At 52.5% G+C, this 25,421-nt stretch overlaps 7 protein-coding genes across 7 annotated transcripts; 4 read left to right on the top strand and 3 right to left on the bottom strand.

Annotated features, from left to right (window-relative positions):
* Positions 1–221: 221 nt before the first annotated feature.
* J4E88_004904 (uncharacterized protein) lies at positions 222–876 on the top strand (the record flags this gene model as incomplete). Its single annotated transcript, XM_049398547.1, has 2 exons — positions 222–632; positions 727–876. 2 exons carry the CDS (start codon positions 222–224, stop codon positions 874–876), a joined length of 561 nt encoding a protein of 186 aa, XP_049255227.1.
* Positions 877–3,764: 2,888 nt separating this feature from the next.
* J4E88_004905 (uncharacterized protein) lies at positions 3,765–9,506 on the top strand (the record flags this gene model as incomplete). Its single annotated transcript, XM_049398548.1, has 1 exon — positions 3,765–9,506. The coding sequence occupies one exon, from the start codon at positions 3,765–3,767 to the stop codon at positions 9,504–9,506; it is 5,742 nt and encodes a 1,913-aa protein (XP_049255228.1).
* Positions 9,507–9,600: 94 nt separating this feature from the next.
* Positions 9,601–11,811, top strand: J4E88_004906 (uncharacterized protein; the record flags this gene model as incomplete). Its single annotated transcript, XM_049398549.1, has 3 exons — positions 9,601–9,607; positions 10,239–10,444; positions 10,495–11,811. The coding sequence occupies 3 exons, from the start codon at positions 9,601–9,603 to the stop codon at positions 11,809–11,811; spliced, it is 1,530 nt and encodes a 509-aa protein (XP_049255229.1).
* Positions 11,812–12,005: 194 nt separating this feature from the next.
* On the bottom strand, positions 12,006–13,055 carry J4E88_004907 (uncharacterized protein; the record flags this gene model as incomplete). Its single annotated transcript, XM_049398550.1, has 2 exons — positions 12,006–12,284; positions 12,555–13,055. 2 exons carry the CDS (start codon positions 13,053–13,055, stop codon positions 12,006–12,008), a joined length of 780 nt encoding a protein of 259 aa, XP_049255230.1.
* A 3,132-nt stretch (positions 13,056–16,187) lies between these two features.
* Positions 16,188–17,378, bottom strand: J4E88_004908 (uncharacterized protein; the record flags this gene model as incomplete). The annotated part of the gene is made up of 3 exons (XM_049398551.1): positions 16,188–16,235; positions 16,288–16,523; positions 16,637–17,378. 3 exons carry the CDS (start codon positions 17,376–17,378, stop codon positions 16,188–16,190), a joined length of 1,026 nt encoding a protein of 341 aa, XP_049255231.1.
* Positions 17,379–17,755: 377 nt separating this feature from the next.
* Positions 17,756–19,586, bottom strand: J4E88_004909 (uncharacterized protein; the record flags this gene model as incomplete). Its single annotated transcript, XM_049398552.1, has 3 exons — positions 17,756–18,019; positions 18,067–19,417; positions 19,465–19,586. 3 exons carry the CDS (start codon positions 19,584–19,586, stop codon positions 17,756–17,758), a joined length of 1,737 nt encoding a protein of 578 aa, XP_049255232.1.
* Positions 19,587–20,257: 671 nt separating this feature from the next.
* Positions 20,258–23,429, top strand: J4E88_004910 (uncharacterized protein; the record flags this gene model as incomplete). Its single annotated transcript, XM_049398553.1, has 5 exons — positions 20,258–20,298; positions 20,363–20,641; positions 21,908–21,948; positions 22,043–22,206; positions 22,254–23,429. 5 exons carry the CDS (start codon positions 20,258–20,260, stop codon positions 23,427–23,429), a joined length of 1,701 nt encoding a protein of 566 aa, XP_049255233.1.
* Positions 23,430–25,421: the final 1,992 nt, after the last annotated feature.

Below are 25,421 nucleotides of genomic sequence, written 5' to 3' on the forward strand. Positions count from 1 at the left end.
CCTCTTGGTATACTATACGTTATGAGCCGGGGTGAGGTAGGGGAGTGATAAACGAGGCCGCGCGGGGATGACGCAGGTACGCAGTCAGACCGTGAGTGAAGAATGATGTGTGAGCGCTCTTTGGTTATAGAGGACATAAAAGACCGACCTTCCCTCTACATCAAGCACAACATCACACAGCCCAAACATCTACTATTTCTTCAGCAACAACAGCGACCAAGATGCACATCACCATCGCCGCCGGCTGCTTTACCCTCATTGTGCCTTCTCTAGGCCACGACGTCCAATTCTACACTGGCATCCAATGCCGAGGCGAACGTCTTGGTGGAGTAGTCGGCTTGACGCCAGATGATGGCTGTCAGGACGGCAGCCTGTACAGCACCAACGCTCAATCAGTCCACATCGCCCAAGGGGATACCGATGAAGACCTTATAATCGCCTTCTATAAGGGTGACAAGTGTCCTCTCGAGAACACTGTCGCAAAAGGAAACGACGGTGCGTGCCTGAGCGTCGGCGGGGCCTACCAACAGTTCGATTCCTACAACGCTCTTCCCATCATCCCGGCTCAGTCCCAAGTGAATGATATTCCTTCGAAGCTCCAGCATGGGGCTTTGTTTGAAGATGATGGTGGTGTAAGTTGCAAGACGAGAGCCATGATGCTGTTCTCTATTTCGGGATGCGATCGCTAATACTGTATGTGGAAAGGTCCAATGGCGCCTGCAGCAGATAGCAGAGAACGCTTTTAGAGGCGTTCGTGCAGATGAGTGGTCTTCCACCATGCGCACTGCCAACACGCAGCCTCTGCCCGAGTTTGACGACATGCACACCAAGTCGCAGAAGACCCCAATAAGAACTCCGCCGAAAACGCAAGAGTGAGCGCTGTCGCATCGTTTCGAAGTCCAACCCGAGCGCACGAGGTCGAACTTGCGCTTTTGCTGCTCCTTACCATTCAGCTCATCCTCACTGCGATCTCTTCATGCTTCGTTACTCTCGGTGGCCTTCATGGATAGTACTTTCCTCGAACAACCCAGACTGTGATTGCCCAGATCCAACGTCGCTTCCAAGGTTTTCGGGAATGATCAGCCGTGCCGAGCGGGCTTTGCTGGGCAACGTGCCGGTTCCGGTCGCTTATTGAGATGCACGTGACTGGCCTGAGAGTAATCACCTGGGTAGTCTCCGGTCTATGTTTTTAGTGTAAGGCAGACCACTGAATATGGTTTAGGTAATGAAGATGAAATGGTGAGAACACGAGTAGGATGGCTGAGTACGAAGCTCTGGTTGGCAGGTCCATCTGCTATACTGCACGCGTGTTTCAGAATGCCAAGAATTCAGCCTTGTCCAGGGCTGTGCCACTGCCTTGACGTAAGAACCAACGCCGATCATCCAGCTCTGCTCAGGTAGTAAATTAGAACCACCGTCGCTATGTTTCCGTCTCTTGAGGTGAGCGAGTACTTATATCATTTTGCTAAGAAAACATGTCAACGAATTCGTTCCAAGACCACGGTGACCGCGAGGAAAAGGCCCCACTGTACGCGCTTTCGCAGCCTGTCATCCCAGAACTTAACGCTCTTCCGACCGATATTCGCAAGTTCTTGACTGAGGTTCTGTCTGTCTCGCGCGGACTCTCTCGCGAACATGCAAGCGCCATAGCGGACAAGTGGAAGCTTGGCACCGGGCGCGAATTGCGCGATTACCCCCCGAAGATGTATCTCGAGATCTTCGGTCCGGAGGAAGGATGGTGTGTGTATAGAGAAGTCAAGACCAGACTCCTTAGCCAGAAGGACCAACGTGCATTACCTCCCCAAAGTCGCACTTTCCTAAGTATGCTCCACACAAGTCGGCATAGTTGCGACCATGCGCTGACCAATGTTTTAGTTGGCGTAGGTATCTTCTTCCTGGTTACAGCCTACTATCTAATTCCCGCGTTCTGGTCGTCACCACATGCGCTACCTCTGCGGGCGATGGCTTTTGTGGCATTCTCTCTGTTTGGTGGTGGCGGCTTGATCTGTTGGGTGGCGGTCGTGTCATCACCACCCACTGTTGATGAGCAGGTCGAGCAACACCTTATGAAGGCGTTCGTGGGAGAAAATCTAACTTCCAAGAAGTAGCAGAGCTTGGAGTAGTCATGGGTTGATAGAGAGAGAGAGCAGCTCCGAGAATTGGACGAGCTCTGCATGGATGCGATCACAGGGGCGACCGGGCTGTCTCGGTTAATACGCGGCTTCCATTCAAACCTTCAACTTTCTTTTCCTCAGTGTGAGACAACGCCATGTCTGACCCCGCGGAGCAATATATCTCGCATGACGCCCCTGGACTAACGGACCCTTAGAAAGTTTTCGTCGCAGCCTCGAGTTCTGGACAATGGACGGGTGAGCGGCGTGTTGCGTCGCGCGGAACCGTGCCTGTCGGCACTCGCAACGTCATGCTTACCAGCCCTATGAACGGACCGGACCACCAACAGAGGCCATCAGAACCCGAGAGCTCGAACACCAGAAGGCGCCTGCACTTATTCGTCCGTAAAGCGTATCCTAAGTCATTCGGGCCTTTATCATCCATCTCAGCCGCAGCCTAGCAGGTGAGCGTTTGTGGATGTTATCGCGACAACAATCTGTCCGTCGCAGCTTCCCGACAGTCCTCGCGCCGCGGAAACTACCAAAGTCATTGGAGGAACAACTCTTTTCTCTCGCCCGAAGTACTACGAATAGCGAGCTGAATCACAACGCCTCCTAAACGCGTTATCGCAGCTACCGAGCGCCAGGAACTGAGTTACCAAGCTTTCCGGCGCGCCACTTTTGCCCGCTAGTCGTAGAGCTTGTCCCACCTGGTACCAGATCCGATGCCCAGAACACTGGATAGGCCTTCCAACCCCAAAATGTCGACTCTGGACGCTTATCTGGGAAACGCTGGGTTTTCGCGATGCCCTCGTGGTCTAACACAGGTGCATGGGTCCTTCTCCAGAAAGATTTTCATATCCACATTACCCTGGTCCTTAGAGCTCCAGACTGCCGATGCATGGGTGGATCGTATGTACAACACACCACTTAGTCGATCAACGCCGGGATGAGACCTGCCCTCTCAGTACCAACTCTGTTTACTCATGAGTACCGCCGCGGCTCGATGTTGAAGTCCCGCCTCCAGAATATTCGGGTTAGGGGCTCTTTCGCGCGGTGAAATTGGCCGGACCGACACTGAACCCAAGCCACGTCGCGCTAACACGCGTGGAAATTCGTCAAGCAACGGGCGACGCTTCTAAGATTATCTCTACCCAGATGAACGCCGTGCAGGAACGCTCTTAGCTTCCCATAGTTCCTTTGGGATCTTACTTTCGTTCCTGCATCCTATGCCCGTTAGTAGGTACCGCTTGGCTCTAAAGCCGGCACCAACAATATTGATGAACAAGACTATCTTCCCAACAGCGGCATCTCATCAGCGATGGGGTTTCGATCAAAACGGATTGCCACGGTGAGGATCTCACACGGCAGCAGCTATCGATTGTGGCTTTTGTCCCCTGGCCTCTCTGAAGAGACCCACCGGCTATCTACCCTGTCAGATGTACCTACGAGTCGGGCGACAAGCGTGAAAGCGGATTTAACGAGATGTCAGATTGTAATCGGGATCCAGACCACGTTGTCGTAGTATACCCAATTCGGTGTCAGCCCCGTGAACCCTTGGTGAGGATCTTCGAGCTTAAGTACCATCTAATATCATGTACTCCCGATCTCCATCGCTCGCTTCTCATCCGCGTCGACTGATCGTCATTCGTTATGCGCTCGTTCGCTGTTGCCGCCCTGCTCGGGCTTGCGGCTGCTCAGAGTAGTGCCTCTAATACCACTCTGAGTTCTACGAGTCGCTCTTCCACATCGCCGACGCCTCTTACAACTACTTCGGCTACCTTGACAGGCCCCAGATCGGTCATCACTGTCGCCACCGATGGATCTGGGGATTACACCGCCATCAATATAGCCGTAAAGGCTGCACAAGATAGCGGCATCGCCACTGTCTCCGTTCTTCCTGGAACCTACTCCGAGGCCGTCACTGTTATCGGACAGGCTACTGTTACGATCGCCGGACCCTCTCCAACGGCTGCAGATGACTGGTCTGAGAACAAAGTCACAATCGCTGCTACTACCGTTCCATTCAGCATTGGCACGGACAAAATCAAGGGTGTGACTGTCCGCAACATAGACATCGTCAATTCAGCTGCTGTTGGACCAGGAGCCAATGCGGCGACCATTTCACTCAGAGGAAGCAATGTTGCTTTCTATGGGTGCTCCATCATCTCGCCTGGTGGCACTGTAGTCTCTGCTACCTATGGAACGGCCTTCTTCGCCAACTCGTACATCGAGGGCTCGAACTATCTCTTCTACAACTACCCGACTATCTATCTGTACAAGTCCACCATCGTTCCTCTCAGCTCGGGTGCTCTTATCGTGTACAGCAAGGGTGGAACCCCTAACGGAGGTACCTTCACGAATTCCACGGTCGTATTCGATTCGAGTTCGATACAGCAGAAGACTGGATATACCAACAACAATGTGTTTCTGGCGGCCCCAGCCGCCAATGGTTCAGTAGCAATCTACCGGAACACAGCAATGGGGAATTTGATTGCCCCTGCTGGATTTCACCCTTCAGCGGCTACCATTCCATCATTCTACGGCGAGTTCGCCACCACCGGTGCCGGTTCCTATAGCAAGAACGCCGCAGCTCGCCCTAGCTACGATGTCCTTCTCTCGGGCGATCAGGTGTCTCAATTCACCATCGACAAGGTCTTTGGAAATGCGTTCTACCCTTACGCTAGCTCTTCGCTTGCATGGGTTGATCAGAACGTTATCGCGTCATTGAAAGCATCGAATGATGCTCAGATTGCTTCCGATTCATCTGCTGCGTCGACGATTTCTTCTACAATGTCTCCATCAGCTTCATCGATGGCTTCGCTGGCCAGTACTGCCAGCTCCATCTCGAACGCTACTATCACTCCTTCCACGTCGACCAGTGCTACCCCAGTAGCCTCTTGCACAATCGCAGCCGCAGCGCCGACTCTGATAGTCTCCAAGACACCCGGACCATGCGAGTTCTCGAACGTCACGTCAGCTATCAGCGCCCTCCCCAACGACGGCAACCCATATACGATCAAGATTGGCGCGGGTACATACGTTGAACAGCTTTCCATCACTCGCAAGGGAAAGGTCACCCTGAGGGGCTTCACCGACTTCACGAATGATTATACTCAGAACAAGGTCCGGATTGAGTTCTCCAGGGGAGAGCTTACCAGTGCTGGCAAGAACGAGCAAACACCCGTCGTATACTCCAAGCCTAGCGGCGATTCGGGAATGGCTCTGTACAACATCGACTTTGTTAACACCTACCCTCAGACTTCCAACACCGCAGCACTGGCTGCCGACTTCTATGGAGCGAACATTGCTGCCTATGGTTGTTCCTTTGTTGGTTTCCAAGATACCCTACTTGCTAATAAGGGTACACAAGTATTTAGCAACTGCTATGTTGAGGGTAGTGTTGATTTCATTTGGGGGTTCTCCACCGCATACTTCCACCAGTGCATGATCGTTAGCAACACGCCTGGCGCCTTCATCTCGGCACAATACAGGGCCACCGCAGACGCCCCCGGTGGATATGTGTTCGATTCTTCAGTCATCACATACAGTGCTACCTACGGCAACACCTTCGGTACGACCTACCTTGGCAGGCCTTACAGCCAATTCTCTATCGCTATCTACACGAACTCGTATATCGACAAGCATATCTCTAGCGCTGGCTGGACCGTATGGCAGACAAGCAACCCTCAGACATCAGGAGTCACATTCGGCGAATACAACAACACGGGCCCTGGCAGCTGGACGGACACAACCAAGCGGGCTGACTTTGCCACAAAGTTGACAGCGTCCCAGGCTGAGAAGTACACGCTTGCTGCATGGATCGGCAGCACGGCATGGTTGGACATGGATGCTTACAATGCGATTCCTTCGTACAGCCTTACAGGCCCCACGACCACGTCGCCATCACCATCTCCGTCCCCTTCTACCAACGGTACCGTGACTGGACCGACTACCACTGCAACTGTCAATGCTCATCCTGACAGTGGTACTGTGCCGCCCCTAGGCGCTGTAATCGTTTCCAAGGATGGCAGCAACGGTGCTGCGTACACCAACATCACTGCCGCACTCGCTTCGCTCCCGCAAGACAAGACCAACCAAACCGTCTTCATCTACCCGGGTACCTACAACGAGCAAATCCCGTCAGTCAATCGTCCTGGTGCCGTAAGGATCATCGGGTACACCACCGGCAATCCAGGTCAAGCCTACAAGGACAATCAAGTCACTGTCTCCTTCGCTCGTGGTCTATCCGTCTCCCCATTACCAGTCGGACACTCAAACGCGGAAACATCAGTCTTTTCTACCGCATCAAGCAGGATAAGCATGTACAACGTCAACATGATCAACACTGATAACCTTGATGGTGCCGAGCCTAACTACGTGACTCTCGCGGGCTCAATATACGGCAATGACATCGCGTTCTACGCTTGTTCGTTTGATGGCTGGCAAGACACCCTTCTGAACGGAGCTACCGCTGGTTACCAATACTATGAGTCGTGCTACATTGGAGGTGCCATCGATTTCATTTGGGGCTACTCCAAGGCATACTTCAAGGGATGTACGATCGGTGCCAAGCGCAAGTCATCAGCCATCACGGCGCATAGCAGGAAGTCCAGCACCGATATTGGTGGCTACATCTTCGATCAGTGCTTGTTCACTGCGGCACCAAATGCAGTTGATGATCTTACCCAGAAGGTTTACCTCGGTCGACCCTACTCCCAGTACGCGCTCGTTGTCGTGAAGAACTCGTATCTCGATGCTACCATTATTCCTGCGGCGTGGAAAATATGGTCCGCAACCGACCCACGTACCGATCACATCACCTTCGCTGAGTTCAACAACTCGGGTCCTTCGAACTGGGAGCAGAACGTTGCTGCTCGTCAGTCCTTCGGATATGCTACGCTACTAACTTCCGATAACTACTCTTTGGCTTCTGTCATGGACTCAATAGAGTGGATTGACATGACTTACTTCAACTCGATCGTCACTCCACTACCTTCCACGCCCGTTGTCATTCCCCCTGGACCCATCGTTGTCGGCGGCAACTCGACTTTCAACGGTACGACCCCACCGGCCGATGCTCTCATTGTCTCCAAGACACCGATTGCTGGTGTCGTGACATACGATACCATTCAAGCGGCTCTCAACGCTGCGCCAACTACGAGCAAGACGAATGCCACAATCTTCATCTACCCTGGTACCTACGAGGAGCAACTCATCATCGCCAAGTCCGGACACACCATCTTTCGTGGCTACTCCGATTCAACCGATGATTACTCCAAGAACCAAGTTACCATTCAGTTTAGCCGCGGTGTGGATACTCAGGGTACCTCTGGTAGCAACACTGACGGCGCGACTGTCTACGCAAAGGGCAACTACTTCCATGGTTTCAACATCAACTTCCGAAACAACAACGGCACGCAGCAGAACATTGCTTCGCTTGGCTTCGCTGTTCAAAGCAGCAAGTTCGCTGCGCTGTACGGATGCCAGATCTATGGTAACCAGGATACTCTCAGTGTGTCTGGCAATCTATTTACCTTCAAGACCTACATTGAGGGTAATGTGGACTTTATATATGGTAGTGGATCTGCCTACTTCCTGGATTCGACGATCGCCTCCAACGAAGACGGCATCAGCATCACAGCTCACAAGCGTACGACCAACACAACTGCTGCGGGCTTCGTGTTCGATCAGTCAAGGATCGTGCCTGCACCCGGATCTGGGAAGTTTAGCAGCGTCAGCCTTGGTCGTCCATGGAATAGCTTCTCGCGTGTCGCTTATGTTGGCTGCTACCTCGATGCCATGATCAGCCCGGCTGGATGGTCGCAGTGGTCAAAGACCAACCCGCAGACTGATGGTGTCACATACGGAGAGTACCATAACACTGGCCCAGGTTCTGATATCTGCAAGCGCGCTGCGTTCTCCCAGCAGCTTTCGGACAACGATGTTGCTCAGTTCCAGCTTGCTTCTTTCTTCGCCACGACTGCGTTCATTGATTTCCGATTCGTCGATACTCAGCCGTTTGCGATTGGTATGGGCTCGCCCCAGGTTTGCAGCACTGCATCCTCGTCCCTCATATCATCATCAACAATGTCTGCCAGTGTTTCGATGTCTACTATGAGTCTCACCTCTTCGAGTAGTCTACCGTTGGTCACAGCGTACACCACGACTACCGTGATCGCCCCACTTACTGCGAGCACCTTTGTCACCGCCCCTGAAGTCACTTCGACTACTGTGGTGAAAAGCACAGAGACGTTCTCGATCAGTGCCATGGACATCATCAAGACCAGCACATTAAAGGTCACTGCCACCACCTCGATCGTTTCTCCTGACGTAACCTCCACTGCCACTTCGGTAGTAACTGAGGATGTTGGCCTTACTGTTACCCCGGAACCTGTTACCAAGACCAGCGTCGTCAAGGGTACCGTGACCGAAGCTGGAGTGACAACCAAGGGCGCTACGACTTCGACGGTCAAGGGCACCACGACTGTTACCGTTCTGTCCACCTCTTCGCCCAAGCCAACATCAATCACCGTCAGCGAGGGATCCACAGTCTTCATCACGAGCTCGAAGACTCAGAAGGCAGCTTCCATAATAGTCAAGACTACCATCTCGATCGAGCCGACCACCACCAAGACGACTACCGTGCAACCCAAAGAGTCAGTCACGATCAGTAGCACGTCCATCAAGACAACTACCAAGAAGTCCACTACCACGCTCTCTTGCATTCCCACTCGCAGCGCGGAGAAGCTGGTCCGCCGAGGTGCCGTCCTTCCTCGCGCTGTGGCTAGCACTACCACGGTCACCGTCAGCACTACCGTGAGCAGCTACGTAGCCACAGCTACCGCAACTCAAGCTGGCTCGACCGCCTTTGTCACAGAGTTGTCCATCGCTACCAAGACTACTTCCCTGAAGGCCAGCACCAGCACAGTAACAGTCACATCCGTGGTGAAGACATCGACGATCGCTCAGGCAGGCTCTACTTACTACACGACAATTGTTTCAACAGAGAAGATCGGCAAAACCACGACTCTGAAGGCCTCCACCAGCACGGTCTACTCCACCGACCTTGTCACCAAGACTGTCCTATCAACAGTCACTGAGCCAGCGGTCACGGTCAGCTCCCTCAAGACCGCTTCAAAGACTTCGACTATCCTCGCAGCGCAGGAAACCATCGTCGTAACCCAGTCGAGCGACGTGACTTCCAAGACGACGATCACGCTTCCTGTCTCTACGAGCACCAAATTTGAGACAGTGACTTTAGGTGGCGGAGTAAAGACGGAGACCGTTACTGGGGCTCCCAAAACCAAGACGGTAGTTGCGAAGAGTACTGCGACGGTTGTCAGTCTGGTGACGAAGACGTCGAAGGGTGCGGCGGCTTGCACGGCATCGTAGATGATGTCAGAGACGTGCGTTTCAATTCTTGTACATATGTAGTGTGTAATGCTTAATGAAGAGACGCTTCAGTTTGAATGTGCTTCCACCTGAGATGTGTCGTGCTGAGTAATCGGGGCTGCGTGGGCGGTTCTCGTGGTGGAGACGAATGAGGCTAGCGCAAGCGAGGGGTCCCAGGAGCTTCAGCCCACCAAGCCTCGTGCAGCCCACGTTAGAGGCGCGTCATGGCACCAAAAGTCATCGGAGCCGTCTCCTGCTCCGGCGCGCGGGATGGCGGGGGCCAGCTCAACAGCTACCGTTTTTACGCTCGTGCCCCCCGATTGCGCATCGTCTCCCCATATCATCCGACGCCTTTCCTGACGACTACACCGCTTACTGAACAAGCCCGCGAGCCATTGGCAGACTCAACAGCGGGGGTCCGTTACTACACTATCTTGGTAAGCCGCCGCACCCCCGACGTACGTCCAAAAGCAACCTGGGCGGGTGGAGAAGCAAATATCGTGTACAAAAGTGGGATTGGCCGCTGGGCATGGCCATTGAGCTGTTTTCTAGTGTTCTAGCCTCTTCGTCATACAGAGACTAACACCCTACGTCAAGGTCCCCACCTGTCGTCCTGAACCCTCGATTTCAGCGACACCACCGCCGCTCTCGCGATAACACCAATTCTACCTAAACCACCCTCACAACCGCAATCATGGTTCTACTCGGCGCAAGGAAACCGCCCTCCCGCAGGGGTATGCTCCGACCTCGCTATCGTACACAAGGACAGATGGGATAACACCGTGCTAGGCTCCATGGCGGACATGCCCAAGGATCTGAAGGAGCAGATCGACAGGCTCGAGGAGATGTTCGTCGTCAACACAGACAAACTCAAGGCTATCTCGAACCACTTCGTCAAGGAGCTTGAGAAGGGCTTGTCGGAGGAGGGCGGAAGCATTGTGAGTCGCAGTTTGCTTTGCGCTCTTCAGGATAAAGCTGACTGTGATAGCCCATGATTCCCACCTGGTGCATGGCCTTCCCCGACGGAAACGAGACCGGCAGCTACCTCGCGCTCGACATGGGTGGCACCAACCTGCGTGTCTGCGAGGTTACCCTGACTGAGGAGAAGGGCGAGTTCGAGATCATACAGTCCAAGTACCGCATGCCTGAAGAGCTCAAGACAGGAACTGCTGAGGAACTCTGGGGCTATGTCGCCGACTGTCTCCAGCAGTTCATCGAATATCACCACGAGGGCGAGCAGCTCAACCACCTGCCTCTCGGCTTCACCTTCTCATACCCCGTCTCGCAAGACGCTATCGACCACGGAGTTCTTCAGCGATGGACAAAGGGCTTCGACGTCGCCGGCATGGAGGGCGTGGATGTTGTTCCAGGCTTCAAGGCGGCTCTTGAGGAGCGCGGTGTACCCATCAAGCTTGCGGCTCTGGTCAACGACACGACCGGTACCATGATTGCCTCCGCGTATACCAACACCAAGATCAAGATCGGTTGCATCTTCGGCACCGGCTGCAACGCCGCCTACATGGAGGATTGCGGCTCCATCCCCAAGTTGAAGCATATGAAGCTCGACCCCAGCCTGCCAATGGCCATCAACTGCGAATGGGGCGCATTCGACAATGAACACCAGATCCTCCCAAGAACAAAGTACGATGTCATCGTTGACAAGGAATCACCACGACCTGGTCAACAATCTTTCGAGAAGATGGTCGCCGGTCTCTACCTCGGCGAGATCTTCCGTCTCGTCCTCCAGGATCTGCACAAGGGTAGCGAATGCCACATGTTTGAGGGTCAGAACGCCAGCAAGCTCGACAAGCCTTACTCTCTCGACGCCGGATTCCTGTCTCAGATCGAGGAGGACCGCTTCGAGAACTTGCAAGACACAGGGGATCTCTTCCAAGAGAAACTCGGCATCACCTGCACGAAGCCCGAACTCGAGCTCATCCGCCGTCTTGCCGAACTCATTGGCACACGTGCTGCTCGTCTCACCGCATGTGGTGTAGGTGCCATCTGCAAGCACAAGAAGTGGGATGAAGTGCACGTCGGTGCCGATGGCTCCGTCTTCACAAAGTACCCCCATTTCAAGATCCGCCAAGCCCAGGCGCTCAAGGAGATCATGGACTGGCCCGCCAAGTACGGCAAGGGCAAGAACGACCCTGTCGAGGTGCTTCCCGCTGAGGACGGCTCTGGTGTAGGTGCTGCTCTGATTGCTGCGCTTACCGTTAAGCGTGCGCAGCAGGGTCAGTTGGCTGGTATCCGGGATCCGGACACGCTTCTGGCTATGGCTCCTAAGGATGCGAAGAAGGTCTGATGATGGATGTCTTATTCTGACAAATGAATGAATGATAGAATGTATATACGAAATGTGTCACATCTACCAAAGATTTGGTCTTTGCAGAGTGAAATTGGTAAACGTTGTGAGCGTATTTCGAGGCAGATGATGCACAGAAGGCCACAGAACTGATGAATACAGAAAGCAACGTCGTTTAAACACATCAAATACCCTCAAGCATACTGCTCCACCTGCTTCTCACTCCACTCCCAAAACGCGCTCGCCGTCTTCTTCCCAGTCTCGGACCAATAGTCCTTCCTCAGCGTCCCAACCCTTCCAAACGGCATAACCCACTCGCCCGTCTTGAGCTTCGCAGCCTCCGGTGCGAGGCCAGCGAACAACTCCGTATACGCGCCATTAACAGTCGGGTACAACATGAAATTGGCGAAGAAATGATGCACAGCATTCATGTTGCGTCCGAGCTCCGTTTTAAGGTTCCCCGGGTTGAGCGCCTGCAGTAGTGTTTGTTAGTCCTCGATCGACGCAGAGATCCTCAAAGAGGAGCGTAAAGAAAAGGGGAGAGGAACAAGAAAACCGATGGAACATACCACACTAACAACCCCCTCTTCCCCATACTTCCTCTGAAACTCCAAGGCGTGAAACACATTCCCACCCTTACTCATCCCATACTTTGTCCAATTATTCACATTCTTGGTATACTCCAGATTACTCATATCCACCCCGCCAGTTGGCGCGCTCATCTGCGAAGCGATTGAACTCACCCAAATCACCCTGACACTGCCTTTTGCTTCTTTCTTCGCGGTTTCCAGCAAGATTGGCGTGAGCAGCTTGGTGAAGAGGAAGGGCGCAACGCAATTCGTGCCGAGTTGCAGCTCATATCCTTGTTTTGTTGTGCTTCCGACTGGGGGGACCATGACACCTGCGTTGTTGAACAGAACATCCAGGCGTGACTCTTTTGCTAAGAAAGACTCGGCGGACGCTTTGATGCCGGAGAGGTCGTCGAGGTCGAGATGCAGGTAGTGCAGTGTGCCCTTGGAATCGGGACATGCTTCTTTGATATAGGATATCGCTGCGTGCGCTTTTTCGGCGGAGCGCGCGGCGATGTAGACGGTGGCATTGTGGGTGTAGAGGAGGCGCGAGAGCTCTTTTCCTATTCCTGCGGAGGCGCCTGTGACGATGTAGACTTTTCCGCTGAGATTGGGGAGGTCGGTCTCGGTGAAGGAGGGGGCGGGTGGGAAGAACTGGCTGAATCGCTGGCCCATTTTGGAAGGGCGTGGTGGTTGTGGTAAGCGTTAAGTGAATAAACGTGATTCTTTGACGGGGCAGCGCGTAATGGCTTGCGGATGTTCAGTAATCGCAAGAGGGCAAAAGACGTATATATACTCAGTCACATCTTGAGAGCAAGTTTCCTCCATCCCATTCAACTGGTACTTCGAACGGCCCGTTGTTCAAGACTCGGCTTTATCACGGCATTACTACTATACCAGCCATCCAGTATGTAAGCCTATGAGAGGCCACGAACCCTGAATTAAAGTTGCGCTATCACGATATACATTGCATACGTCGTAGTCCCCTCCAAGCACCGTGTTTGGTGCGTCCCGTGGTTGTGTTTCGGGGTTAGGACGATGTGCGCGGCGGAGTTAAATGACGTGGTAATCGGGCCGTATACCTAGGTACTTCCAGGGTTGGTATGTTGGAGTGGGAGTGCGGAGTGGTGTTGTCGTTGACGACATGAGTTCTAGGTATCAGTCAGGACTTGTGTTGTGGCACGGCTCTTCTTGCTACATCCAAGGCTGGGTAATGTACGAGGTTTGTACATGTCTCGCACCGGTTCGTACAAGATGTCACTTGTTTTCATGCGAAGTAGTTGGGTAGTTGAGATTCTCACATGAAGTCGTAGGCGTCTACGGATACCTAGGTAGGAAAAAAAAGCAGAACTGGTAACGGCTAGGCGGGAAAGAGAAGCCTTATCACTTTGGACTACGCTACCTAGATAACGCCTTGACATGTGCCCAAAGATCGCCGCCGTCTTCATCAAGTCGTACGCCTTCCTCAAGTAACTCCAGCTCCCCAGTTTGCCTTATCAGCGCCTCATCGATGTCCGAAGTCGGTTTTAGATCGCCAGCGACGCCCGTGACCCATGACCAGGTCTAGATACGGCAACAGGCCCAGCAGTCCTACGCATGTCAGCTCAATGCTCTCGAACATCTCTTTAGACCAGGGAGTCGATAGATACTTACACCAAGCTGTACAGGTTCCTGCCGGAAGTTAGCATACAGTCACTCCTAAATCAGAATCAGATCCACTTACCCATCCCTCACCACAGTTGGTAGGCGGCTCAGCAGCGCATCTACGATCGCAAACCCTGGGTGGCGGGGTAGCAAGAGCAGCACGCGCTGATGGCGGCGGTTGCGTAGGACGGGTGTAGTGTTGCGGCTTTGCTGCTGCAAGGGCGGCGAGCAGAGTGATGGCGACAAAGGTCTTCATATTGACGATGATGGTCAGGTATGTGGTATGAGTGAGTATTGAAGACGAGGACTGAAATCAAGGGGACACATGTAAGGATATATACATACTCGCTACCAAAAAGGCGCCCAACGCCACAACAAACGGGATTACTCGAAAGAGGGTGGCATGAGAAGGCACGCTCTAGACTCGCAAGAACACACCTGTTTGTGCGACTTCTCAGCTTATGGCTGACGTCCACTGCAAACATCGCTACGAATCTAACACAAAAACGGAAAATGCGACAAACAAACGAAAGGATGTACTCAGCGGAAGCTTGGTCAGTAAGACAAGACGTAGCTACCACTGGGTCGGTAAGAGCTCAGAGAAGGGTCAGATCTCGAGACAGCATGGCATAGTAGTGTGAAGAGTGAGTAGGCGCCAAGAGTCACAGTGTGATCATGAACAACCAGCATACGAGCACTGGGGATGAGATGGTTCACGGTGTAAGAAGGAAGTATTCGGAAACCAAAGATTATGCGTGCGAAGGTTCAGGCATGGTATTGATTGGAAGACAACAATCGTCGTGTGACATCATCTCTATCCCGCCTTCCATGCGTTCCAGAATTTCATCAAATGATAGTCCAAATCCCACTAATCTCCATCCAAACGTTCTCTAAGCAGTGCAGCAAAACCAACTCAATGATCAGCCCCAACTAAGCTAAGCCCCAGTCCAAGTCAAAAGTGCACTCTATTCTCTGGTGCAGCAGGACCAGCATTCCTACATCACGTTAGCTCAGACACTAACCTCGCCAATCAAAGAGCACATATGCAGCAGGCACTTACACCAGACTTGACAGCCACCTGTTCCACGTTAGCACAATACTCATATCAAAGGTGGCAAGTTGATAACATACCCCACCTGGGCAGTCTGGCTCTTCAAAGAGACAGATCTTCGTGCAAATCTGAGCAGGTACGACGGGAGATGCCGCTGCGAAAGCAGCAAGAACGGCGATGAGGACGAAAGACTTCATTTTGGTGATGATGTTGGAAGCTTGTTGATCTGTACGAGAGATGGAAGGGATGTGTAATTGCTGTAAAGAATGCAGCTGAACACGGGCGTACACGAGGGTAATATATACACCGTAACCCACTCAAACACCCACCAAAAGCTTCACCGGGGAACACGGTCCACGAAGATTCTCAGCCGTCGCCGTCGCATATACGCCGACAGACAGCTTCACTACTACGGCTTACATGCGAACTCAATCCCACACATACCAAATCTATACATTTGACGCGAATACAAACGCCACAAATGCTCCCTCCACGTGCTAAGCAAATTGACGGGGCGGATCTACCAAGAACAGCAAATGAGCATGATGACGTTGAGGGAGAAGCGGGTGAAACGGCTGCGATGGCGGTGGTGGTCAAAGCGATAGGCTTTTCCAAGCCATCGAGATGATGTTGGGTGGCAGGAGGAAATGAAGTACAAACAGCCTTGGCGCAATATACTGCTTACCCGGTTTCGGGGACATGGGTTCCCCGCATTTTATGGTTTGCATGCGTAGGGCTTGCTGGGGTAAAAATAGATGTGTTTGGAGTGGAGGTATGAGGGTATGAGTGGTCGTTTGTGGAGGAAGTGTCATAGATACGGACGTGAAGGATATGGGGGAGTATCGCGATGTCGTTTGCGTTGATTATTTGTACGGCAGACTTCGGCCCTTCAGGCTTCGCGATGACGCTTTTGTGACAGTTTCGTGTGCTGGCCACTGGAGAGAACTCCGGGCGCGGAGAGGAGATGAGCGTAAGCACCGACTTGGCATTTCGTATTTCGTATCAATCTATCACCCGAGACTGATACTACAATATCATATCAGCGCATTTCCGTCTTCTCATCTTCATGGCACCTGCCTCCGATGCCAAGTGCTACGAGAAACGCCTCTCAGCTAAAAGATGGCAACGGCATTTGGCGGACTCGCAACACCGCCCGGTACCTATGCGACGATCAGCTCATGTCTTACTATCAGCAAACTGGCGAGACATTACCTTCAACGGCACACTACTAACAAAGCAAGTACTCCGGCCCAACTCTTTACTCTTCTCACATAGCCTCTCCAAATCCCACATCTCACCTATCATGACACCCCATCCACCTAAAAGCCATTGATGTACTAAGCCACCGCCCTGCATCTCGTTTTCCCAGGTCTCACCCGCGTTGATACCACCTGGGGCGCTGTGTGGGCCTACGAGCGGAGACATTTCGAATGACGGCGCGTCGGATGCTGCGGAATCGTTAGAAGGGTACTTTGAGTTGTGGTTGGAGGTGTTTGAGAAGAAGCCAAGGAGACGTTGGATCATGAGAATATGAGATGAGGTAAGACGAGCGGATGCTTACCAACAGCAACGAAACCGTTTTCCCAAATCCATTGTAGCGTGTTCTTATCCGACTGTACGCCCAGGAACGTCGGTGGCTTATCTTTTATCGCCCGTCTTTCTTCCTCCCCTAGCTTGGCGTAATCACGCGTGAATCCTGTTCGTAAGAGTAGCAGATCGCTTTCTCGCGTCTTGATACCCGTTTCTTGTAGCATTTCTTCTAGTTCCTCGGCCGTGATGCTGTTGGCTTCGAGCGCGTACACTTCTTTCTTGCCTTTCTTTTCTAGATACCGCGGGTAATCTAGGATAATACCCCGAGCGGTGATGCCGCCTGAATTGGCGACACGGTCAATGCCGATGACTTCCGAGGACTCAAGATCTTGCTGTGAGCGCCCACCGTAGTACTTCTTTGCGCTCTGGTAACCGTAGTGGCGGAAGCCGTCCCACTGACTACTTCCCTGCGTGTTGAAGTCCAGATGGTCATCGTTGACGGTTCTCTTGGCGCCATCTGGATGTTCTTTGTTCTTCATCTTCCAGGAGAAAGATGGGCGGTTAAAGGATGGATGGGATGGTAGGTTGAGATACCAGTCAAGTGAAACCCGGTCACCGGTTTGTATCTCCTGGGCCGCTGCTTTGACGGCTGATGGTGTAATCATGTTTAGAGCACCGAGCTCGTCGTTTGGGCCGTACAGACCCCATGCGTTTCCGGGTGGACCATTTTTGTCGAGTGGGAGATCCTGGAATGGAGGACGCGATGGTGCCATAGCAGTGTCAAGTATATACGGAACGGTCCAGAAAGTGACAACTTCGAGGGCTTGCTGATGAGTTCACTCTAGAGAAACCACGATGTAGAAATACTTGTCGGTCTTTTGAACACCATGTGGATACACTGCTGAAGCTATGTGACGTATGGTGGGGTAAAGGGCGGGGTAACTTCTGCTCGGTAACTGACGAGGTGGAAGTGACGACCGCGACTCGGACAACGGAAAGAGCATTCTTGCCAATACGTTGAAGCGCGAGCTTGATTGCTGTCTTTAGTCAGGAGTTCACTCTCCTTGATTCACCTCGTTAGACGACAACTCGTGTAGGCGCTGCGTACGTGCTTTGGTATTGCAATACCTACTGTGCTGCAGCAATTGATTCAGAAGTCGGGTCCCATCCCTACGCCACTTCCTCTTGAGCCTGTGTTCTTCAAATGCGCGCCACTGCCTTTGAATAGGCTTTGCCAAATGAAGGCTTCACTTAACAATAGTTCAATGTCCTTTTCGGTCCACTGACGCGTTGGCAATGATTGCAGAAACATCATGACCTCTTGAAAGTCCATCTTTCGTAGCTGATCGGACCACTTTACGAGGAACGCAGCGCATACGTAGAGGTGGAATGACGAAAACCCATCCTCTTCGGCCTAGACAATGTTAGTGATGCACTTAAGAATGTGGCTACGTAGCTTACCAGGTATGTATCCCACATCCGTATCGTATTCTTTACAGATATCTCGCGCATCAGAAGACAGTTCATCCATCGGAAGCTGAACTGTATAAACTCTACACCCTCATTTTGGAGATGCTTCGCCAGTTGATCATCGATGCGCGTTGTGAGATCTCTAAGACTAGCCACTTGTCTTTGGATCCCTGGTTGATGCGCAATGTAATTGTCCTGGATCCCATCAAGGAGTTTGGTAAGGCACCAAAAGGAGTCCGCCTCGACGGCGTCCAAAACTTGCTTTGGTAACTGTCCAGGATCCATGCCAAATTCAATATCCGGATCTGAAATATAGGCGCCCAAGAAGACCTGCCAAAATGGGGTCACCAAGTCATTGATGCCCTGGACATATCCTGACGCAGGGTGCCGTATCGCCCACACGTATAGTATTCGCTCGAGAGACCGTTGCGTCGCTTCGTAGCTGTAGAGCTCGAGATGGGGGTTCGTCCGAGGCACGTCAATGCTGATCTGATGCCATATAGCTTCGTCCAAGCCACGTCCTCGTCCACGGTTTGTTGAAGGATAGCCAGCGCCACCTGCCATTCCAGATGCTACGGCGCTAGCACTACCAGATGTGCCTCGTTCAAAGGCCTGTCGCACTCCCTCCAGATACTCTTTCCGTTTGCGCTCGAGTGTCGCAACCCTCCGCTCGCTGCTAGTTGGCAAGTAGCCCAACAAGATTTGCCATGTCATTGCGCGTACTTCAGACGGGACTCCTGACCAGGCTGAGTCGCGAAGGTCGGATAGCGATATGGTGCTCGCCTGCAGTATTCTCTTGAACTTGTTGATCCTTGTTGTGCGCGCGGAGTGCTCTTCGACCTGCTTCGCTGAGGCGTTCGGAGGTAGACTAGGATGCGAAATGAGATGCAGAGAGTTTGCGGGATCTCGAAGAATTTCCTGGTACTGCGGCCGTAAGATCTTCCCTTCAATCTTCTTTGCGGTCGGGTAGTTGGGTATGCCTCGCTCCTCTGCAATATCACCACTGTCTATACCACGCCACGCCGTTGAGCCCAGACTTTCCCCGCTGACGTGCCCGGCGGTTTCCTTCGTCTTGGATGGCTGTTTCCGCCGGCCCTTCCTCCGCATGTTTGCGATGCTCGGGAGCCCAAACTCATCTTCGTCATCCTCAAACATGTTGTCGGCATCGTCTTCATCCCCCTCGTTCCAGTCTTGATGTGTGTCATTGAGGAAGTAGCTGTACGTGGCTCGCGCAGGACGGGGCGATATGGTCTTGCTAGACCGGCTCGGTGCAGCGCTTGACTCGCGACTGTGGGTTGCCGATGGCGGGGTTCGAGGTCGTGAGTTGGAACCGGAAACGCTCCTGTGACTATCAGCTACAGGCCATTGATAGCATACAAAGCAACGTACAAAGAGCTGAAGTTGAGTATGTCGGCATGGGAATAGGATGCGCCGATGACCTTCTTGTTCGGCGGCGGCGAGGAAGCGGAATTGGACGTCGTTCGCCAGAATGGAGAGCCAGAGCTGCGCATGGAATATCAGCAATCATAACGGGTATGCGACTGCAGTGTGCAACGTACGAGGATCGGTCTGTATGCAGGGAAGCGATATGTTAGCTACCCCGGATACTATGACACTCTCTGTGACTTGGATGGGCACACACCGACCTGGACCATTTCCTGGCAACTTGTTAGCAAACACACAGATTGCGCGTACAACTGAGTGGACAAACCTGCTGCTGTTTCTTCGACGCCATGTTGGAATATGTGAATGCTTGTTCCGTGCCTTGAGGCGGCCCCGCTGCGAACCTGAGCTCCAAATCGCTCGACCCGGAAAGTACGAAGGAGCCTGTAGGTTTTGTGCCGTATTGAAGAACTCTGGATATCCCCAAGATAACAGCCTGTTCTTGAATCACCGCACCATCAATAGTACAGCTATTCTATACAACATGGCTGTACTGGGTATGTCGTAGGGCTCGTGCATGTGTCCGTCGCGCCTGCCACGCCAAGCCCGATGCTAGCGCGCCTGCCCATTGCTCTGCTCTCATCTCCTCACTCCGACGACAGGCTCTTCCTTCTATCACCTCCCTTCCTTCTAAATAACCCGACAGTCCCGCCCCACTAATCGCGACTCTACTTTTGCGCGCTTGCTCCTCCCTCGTTTCCGATATACCTTCTAGGAAGCTCTTCTTCAAGACTACACCATGGCCGACGAGAACTACGAGGATGACATCTTCGACGATCTGTCAGTATCTCCAGCGCGACGTAGCTTCGCGCGTGTAATGCGACACTTACTAACGGTCCACCAGCTACGATGATGAGCCCGCACAGAAGCCCGCAGCTGCCGCACCCGCACCAGCCCCCAAGACCGAACCTGAGCCTACTCCAGCCGAGCCCGTAAGCGCGCCTCCTCAGGATACCGCACAAAACAACGGTCAAGATAGCGCGCCCTCTTGGCCAGCCCAAGGCGCGGCAGACGGCGACTCGCACATGGACCAATCCGGTTACAACGCTGGCGGCGAGCAGTCGTACGACAATGCGCCCATGGACGATGACAACTATGGACCAATCAACGTGAAAGAAGACGGGTAAGTCGTGCAATGTCTAACATGATTCCCATCTATCAGAGGCGCATCACAAGGTAAAAGAGCACATATTTCCCATGTAAGGGCATCCGCCGAGGACATATTGTTACCAGGACCAAAGTCATCAACGACCGCATAAGACATTCTGCTGGAGCATCAGACACCACGAGCGATAACCGCTCTCGTATGACACTTTGCATGTACAATCAAGGGACAAGCTTTGGACACGGTGTGTGTCTTACATTCAAAAGCACCTGGGGTCATGATTGGCGCAGAGTCTGGGATGAAGGTCGAGGAGCTAGACACCTTGCGAAAGATTGTGGTCCATATCGCCCATTGGCGAGGCGTTCGATGCAGGGCGGAATGGGCCACCAGTGTTGGTTGTTAGAAGAAGCTGGAAGACACAAGTCAACCGCTCAGCGATACTCAGAGCAACCATCAACGCGCCTCACGCAGGGACTATCGCGGCTTGCCCGAACTTTGGCAGCGCCTCATGTCGATATATACCTAGGTACTTGATAGCGCGTACCAGCAACGCAAGCAGAGGATAGCTACCGAGTCGTGAGATAGTCTGAGACTTCCACACTCGAATTCATAGCAGAACACAGACGTTTCATCCGAATCAAACTGTGCCTTTGCAAGGGCTACTTTTGCACCTCGAAACTTGGACATGAGTACGTGGAGTGCGTTCTTGGTCGATATGATTGGTGTACGCCACGAAGTCGACACGTCCAGGGTCGGATGCGGCGCAGGAGTTGGTGTCGCTTAGCCATTCGTCAGCGGCTGCGGTCTTCCTCGCGAGCGGCAAGGGAACCTCACGATACCAACATACATGTTCCCGTCGGTCATCAATCAACCACGACAAGCTATGGAACACGAACTTTTCGACACTGCAAATTGCGAAATCACTTTCGATAGCCCCGCTGGCGAACAACAATCAGCGGTGCAGTGCGATCAACTCGACAAAGACTGCGACGCCAGCCTACACCAATCACTCATCTACTGAGATTGTGTCCTGCTATATCTCGCCAAGGATGACGACTGGAGATACGGTGGACTGTATTCGAGGATGCTGTACTTGCGACTTTCTGCATCTTTAGTCTTACCAATATGGTTTCGACAGCATCATGATGACGGCCAACGCCAGCCTTCACGTCAAAGGCCACCCAACTATATACCTACGGATGCTCTATGATGCGCCTCATCAATCTCGCCTGCTCTTCCTGGAGTTGATGATATGGAGCAACATCTTGCTAACTTCAACCATAGTAAAATGTTCATTGGCGGTCTGAACTGGGAGACAACAGAAGGTACGTGATGACACGTTAGTAGAGCAAGGCATACCCCAGTCTTACTACACAACAATGCGCTCAAACGTAGGGACTTACTAAATCCCCACAACAGATTCACTCAAAGGTTACTTCTCACAATTTGGCGAAGTCAGCGAATGCACCGTAATGCGCGATGCTGCTACCGGACGCTCGAGAGGATTCGGCTTCCTTACATTCAAGGACCCCAAGTGTGTGAACATCGTCATGGTCAAGGAGCATTACCTCGATGGTAAAATTGTATGTCTACTCCCATCAACGGCAAGCTACAAGCTAACACCATGCAGATTGACCCCAAGCGTGCTATCCCACGAGAGGAGCAGGAACGCACCAGCAAGATTTTCGTCGGCGGTGTGAGCCAAGAAGCAACCGAAGAAGACTTCACCAACTTCTTCAAGCAATTCGGTCGCGTTGTCGATGCCACACTCATGATGGACAAGGAGACCGGTCGACCCCGTGGTTTCGGTTTCGTTACCTTCGACGGCGACGCAGCCGTAGATGCCACCCTACGCGGACCTCTCCAGATTCTCGGCAAGCAGATTGAGGTCAAGCGCGCTCAGCCCCGTGGCAACATGCGCGACGACGATGGCGGCGATGGCAACAAGAAGTTCGGTCGCAATAACAAGTTCAACAAGTTCAACGACGGCGGTAACGGTAACCAAGGTGGCGGCAACAACTACGACAACGGCGGCGGAAACATGCAAGGTCAAGGCGGCAACAGCGCCATGTCTCCTGCCATGATGGCTCAGTATTGGCAGCGAATGCAACAGTACTTTCAGTCCATGCAGCAAACTCTCGCTCAGCAGCAAGCCGGTGGTGGTATGCCCGGCAACCCCATGGCTGCCATGGGCGGCATGAACCCGATGCAAATGCAGCAGATGCAACAGCAGATGATGAACCAAGGTATGAACCGCGGCAACGGCTCCCCGAACCCTCAAATGATGGGTGGCCCAGGTGGTATGAACCCGATGCAGATGCAGCAAATGCAGCAGATGCAAATGGCACAGATGCAAGGTGGAGGAGGCCCAGGAGGTCAAGGTGGTCCGGGTATGATGAATCCTCAAGGTGGCCAGAGTGCCGGTGCACGCCCAGCTTACACCGCTCAAGATCAACTCGCTTTCGAACAGCAGAAATACGAACAACAACAGGCTCGCCGCCAGCAGCAACTCTCCGGCCCCGCCGGCTTCGGTAACCCCCAGGGCGGCCCTCAGAGCTGGGACGGCATGTACGAGGACGCGCCTCAGCCGAACATTCCTTCCGGTCCCGGTGGCGGCCGCGGCGGCTTTAGGAACAACCGCTCTCGCCAGGGCTCTAGCCAGCCCCCTGCTGGTGGTGGTCAGGCTCCTATCAACGCTCCGACAGGCCCCAAGAACGCCGGTGTTAGGGGTGCGAACTACCGTGGTGGAGGTCACCGCGGTGGCGGTGGTTTCAGGCACCAGCCCTACGGCGGCCGTGGTGGTTAGACGTGGATTCAAGAAGATTCAAGATATGATGCCCGAGAGATACGTCGAAGTCAAAACGGAGATGTGTTTACTCTTCTGGGTGGAGTCGGGTTTGTACATGGTGGAATAATTTCAGTTCGTGATATGCATGGCCGAGATCTTGATTTTGCGCTTCCTTTTCTTCCTCTTTGGGATGGGATGGGAGAGTAATGACATGGTATTGGGATTTGCTGCATGAACAGGTTGGAGGTGGTCTTCTTCTTTCTGTATACTAGCATTTTCCAAAAACAAAAAAGTCCATTTCGGCGTTTCTGGTCTTCACATCCTCTCAGATTGCCGATACAATTGATCCCTGAATCCTGGGTGTACCTCATCCTTCACAGTCACAGTTTGATTCGGATGTACGCATAGAATTGGTGAGTTGCGAGAGAAACGATCATGAGCGGTCTTTGGTAGATTTTTTGGAGAAAGAAGAGGGTTGGCATGGACTGACTCACCCGGCTGGGCTCATATTCGTAATCTTCCCAGCTTTTGGTAAATTCAACTTTCAGATTGAGAACAAGAAGGCAGCTGACTGCAGGGAAATTCATATGTCGAGGCAATTAACAATGATACCGTGTGACATAGTATCTTCGGGCTAAAGACATTGACAATACGATCCGCAGTGAACGACAGCATGCATAATCTCGCGCATGTCTAGCTTCGTTCGGATGCATTCACGCTGGTTTATCCACGATCAACGAATTTTGGATATGAAAACATCAACCCCAAAAAAGACATGTCGTCTTGTAATTCGGTTTTGACTGGTCCCTCATAACGATAGTTTGTAGAAGGTTGAACAACAGGCGCACAACACCCAACATGGCTCCTGTGGCTTTATGTTTGAATGATTGCAATCGCAGACAACATATCTTGAATTTTGGTTGTTTTTGGAATTGTCAGTCTGGAGGCTGGGCAAAACTAAGACTGAGAGTCGAAGAGATGTATTTATATGTGGCCATGCTAGCGTAGCCTATGTTGCCAGTACAAGAAAAAGGACGACGTAGAATGATCCATAGCCGCTGTCTGGACGCTTCGGGGAAGCAAACCGGCCAAAGACATGGTTCCAGTCCCAATCCAATTTCGCGGTTGATTCAAGATCTACACAGACAATCTACACAGACCGAGATTTGGGAGATGGATGTACAAAGAGAGACTGTGATAGGCTTCATGTAGGCGCTTCGACGGATGGAAAGAGCATATGAAAACGCCACAACCCGGTTTTTGGAGTCAGAATGCCAGCAGTCATCGATGTCTCCAGCACCATATTTTTGACAAAGGAGTATGGGGGATTGAGTGATGAGGGAGAGTGCAAGGAAGCGAGAAGATGTTATAAATACTTCCAGGATGTACATACGCGTATGTCCGATGGGAAAGCTGTGCTGCAAAGTTCGGGCCGCTGTGGTATGCCCTTCTAAAACTCGAACAATTCGATACATGTGTATTTGAGAAGATGCTTGCTATTTCTAGTACGACCGAGTTTTTAGCTTTTGAACGAAACATAGAGACATTCGTATTAGTTTTAATACGAGAAGGGAGACATGAAAGCGGTAGGAGGAGACATGGCAAAGTCATTCGTGGGTTTCGGAGCCGACGACAGCGCCAGCCATTTGCGGAATGCTTTCTCGTTTTGGTCTAAATGGTACGAGCGCGTGGCTTCAGGAGTGAAGGAGCGGACGAACTGGGAGCTTTTATACGTAGTCGCACAGTCGCAGTGGGTGCTAACGAGTGTGTCGAGGCCAAGAACAAGTCATAAGATGGACTTTGTGTTTTTTTGTAGGTTCGCGTAGCTCATTGCGGGATTCCCAGTATCTTTTTGGGCATATGTTTGTTCCATCGTATTTGCTGTCTCCGATCTGAGGGTAGCTCATCGCGTTGACCAACCTGGCTTTTGGATGAGAAGCAAGGAAAAAAAAAACGGCAGGAAGAGACATACATGTGGGAAACTTTGTGTTCGAGGCGGAGAGCAGAGCC

The sequence above is a fragment of the Alternaria novae-zelandiae genome (assembly GCF_023758075.1).
Source record: "Alternaria novae-zelandiae strain BMP 2774 chromosome Unknown scaffold_9, whole genome shotgun sequence".
NCBI classification, from domain to species: Eukaryota; Fungi; Ascomycota; class Dothideomycetes; order Pleosporales; family Pleosporaceae; genus Alternaria; species Alternaria novae-zelandiae.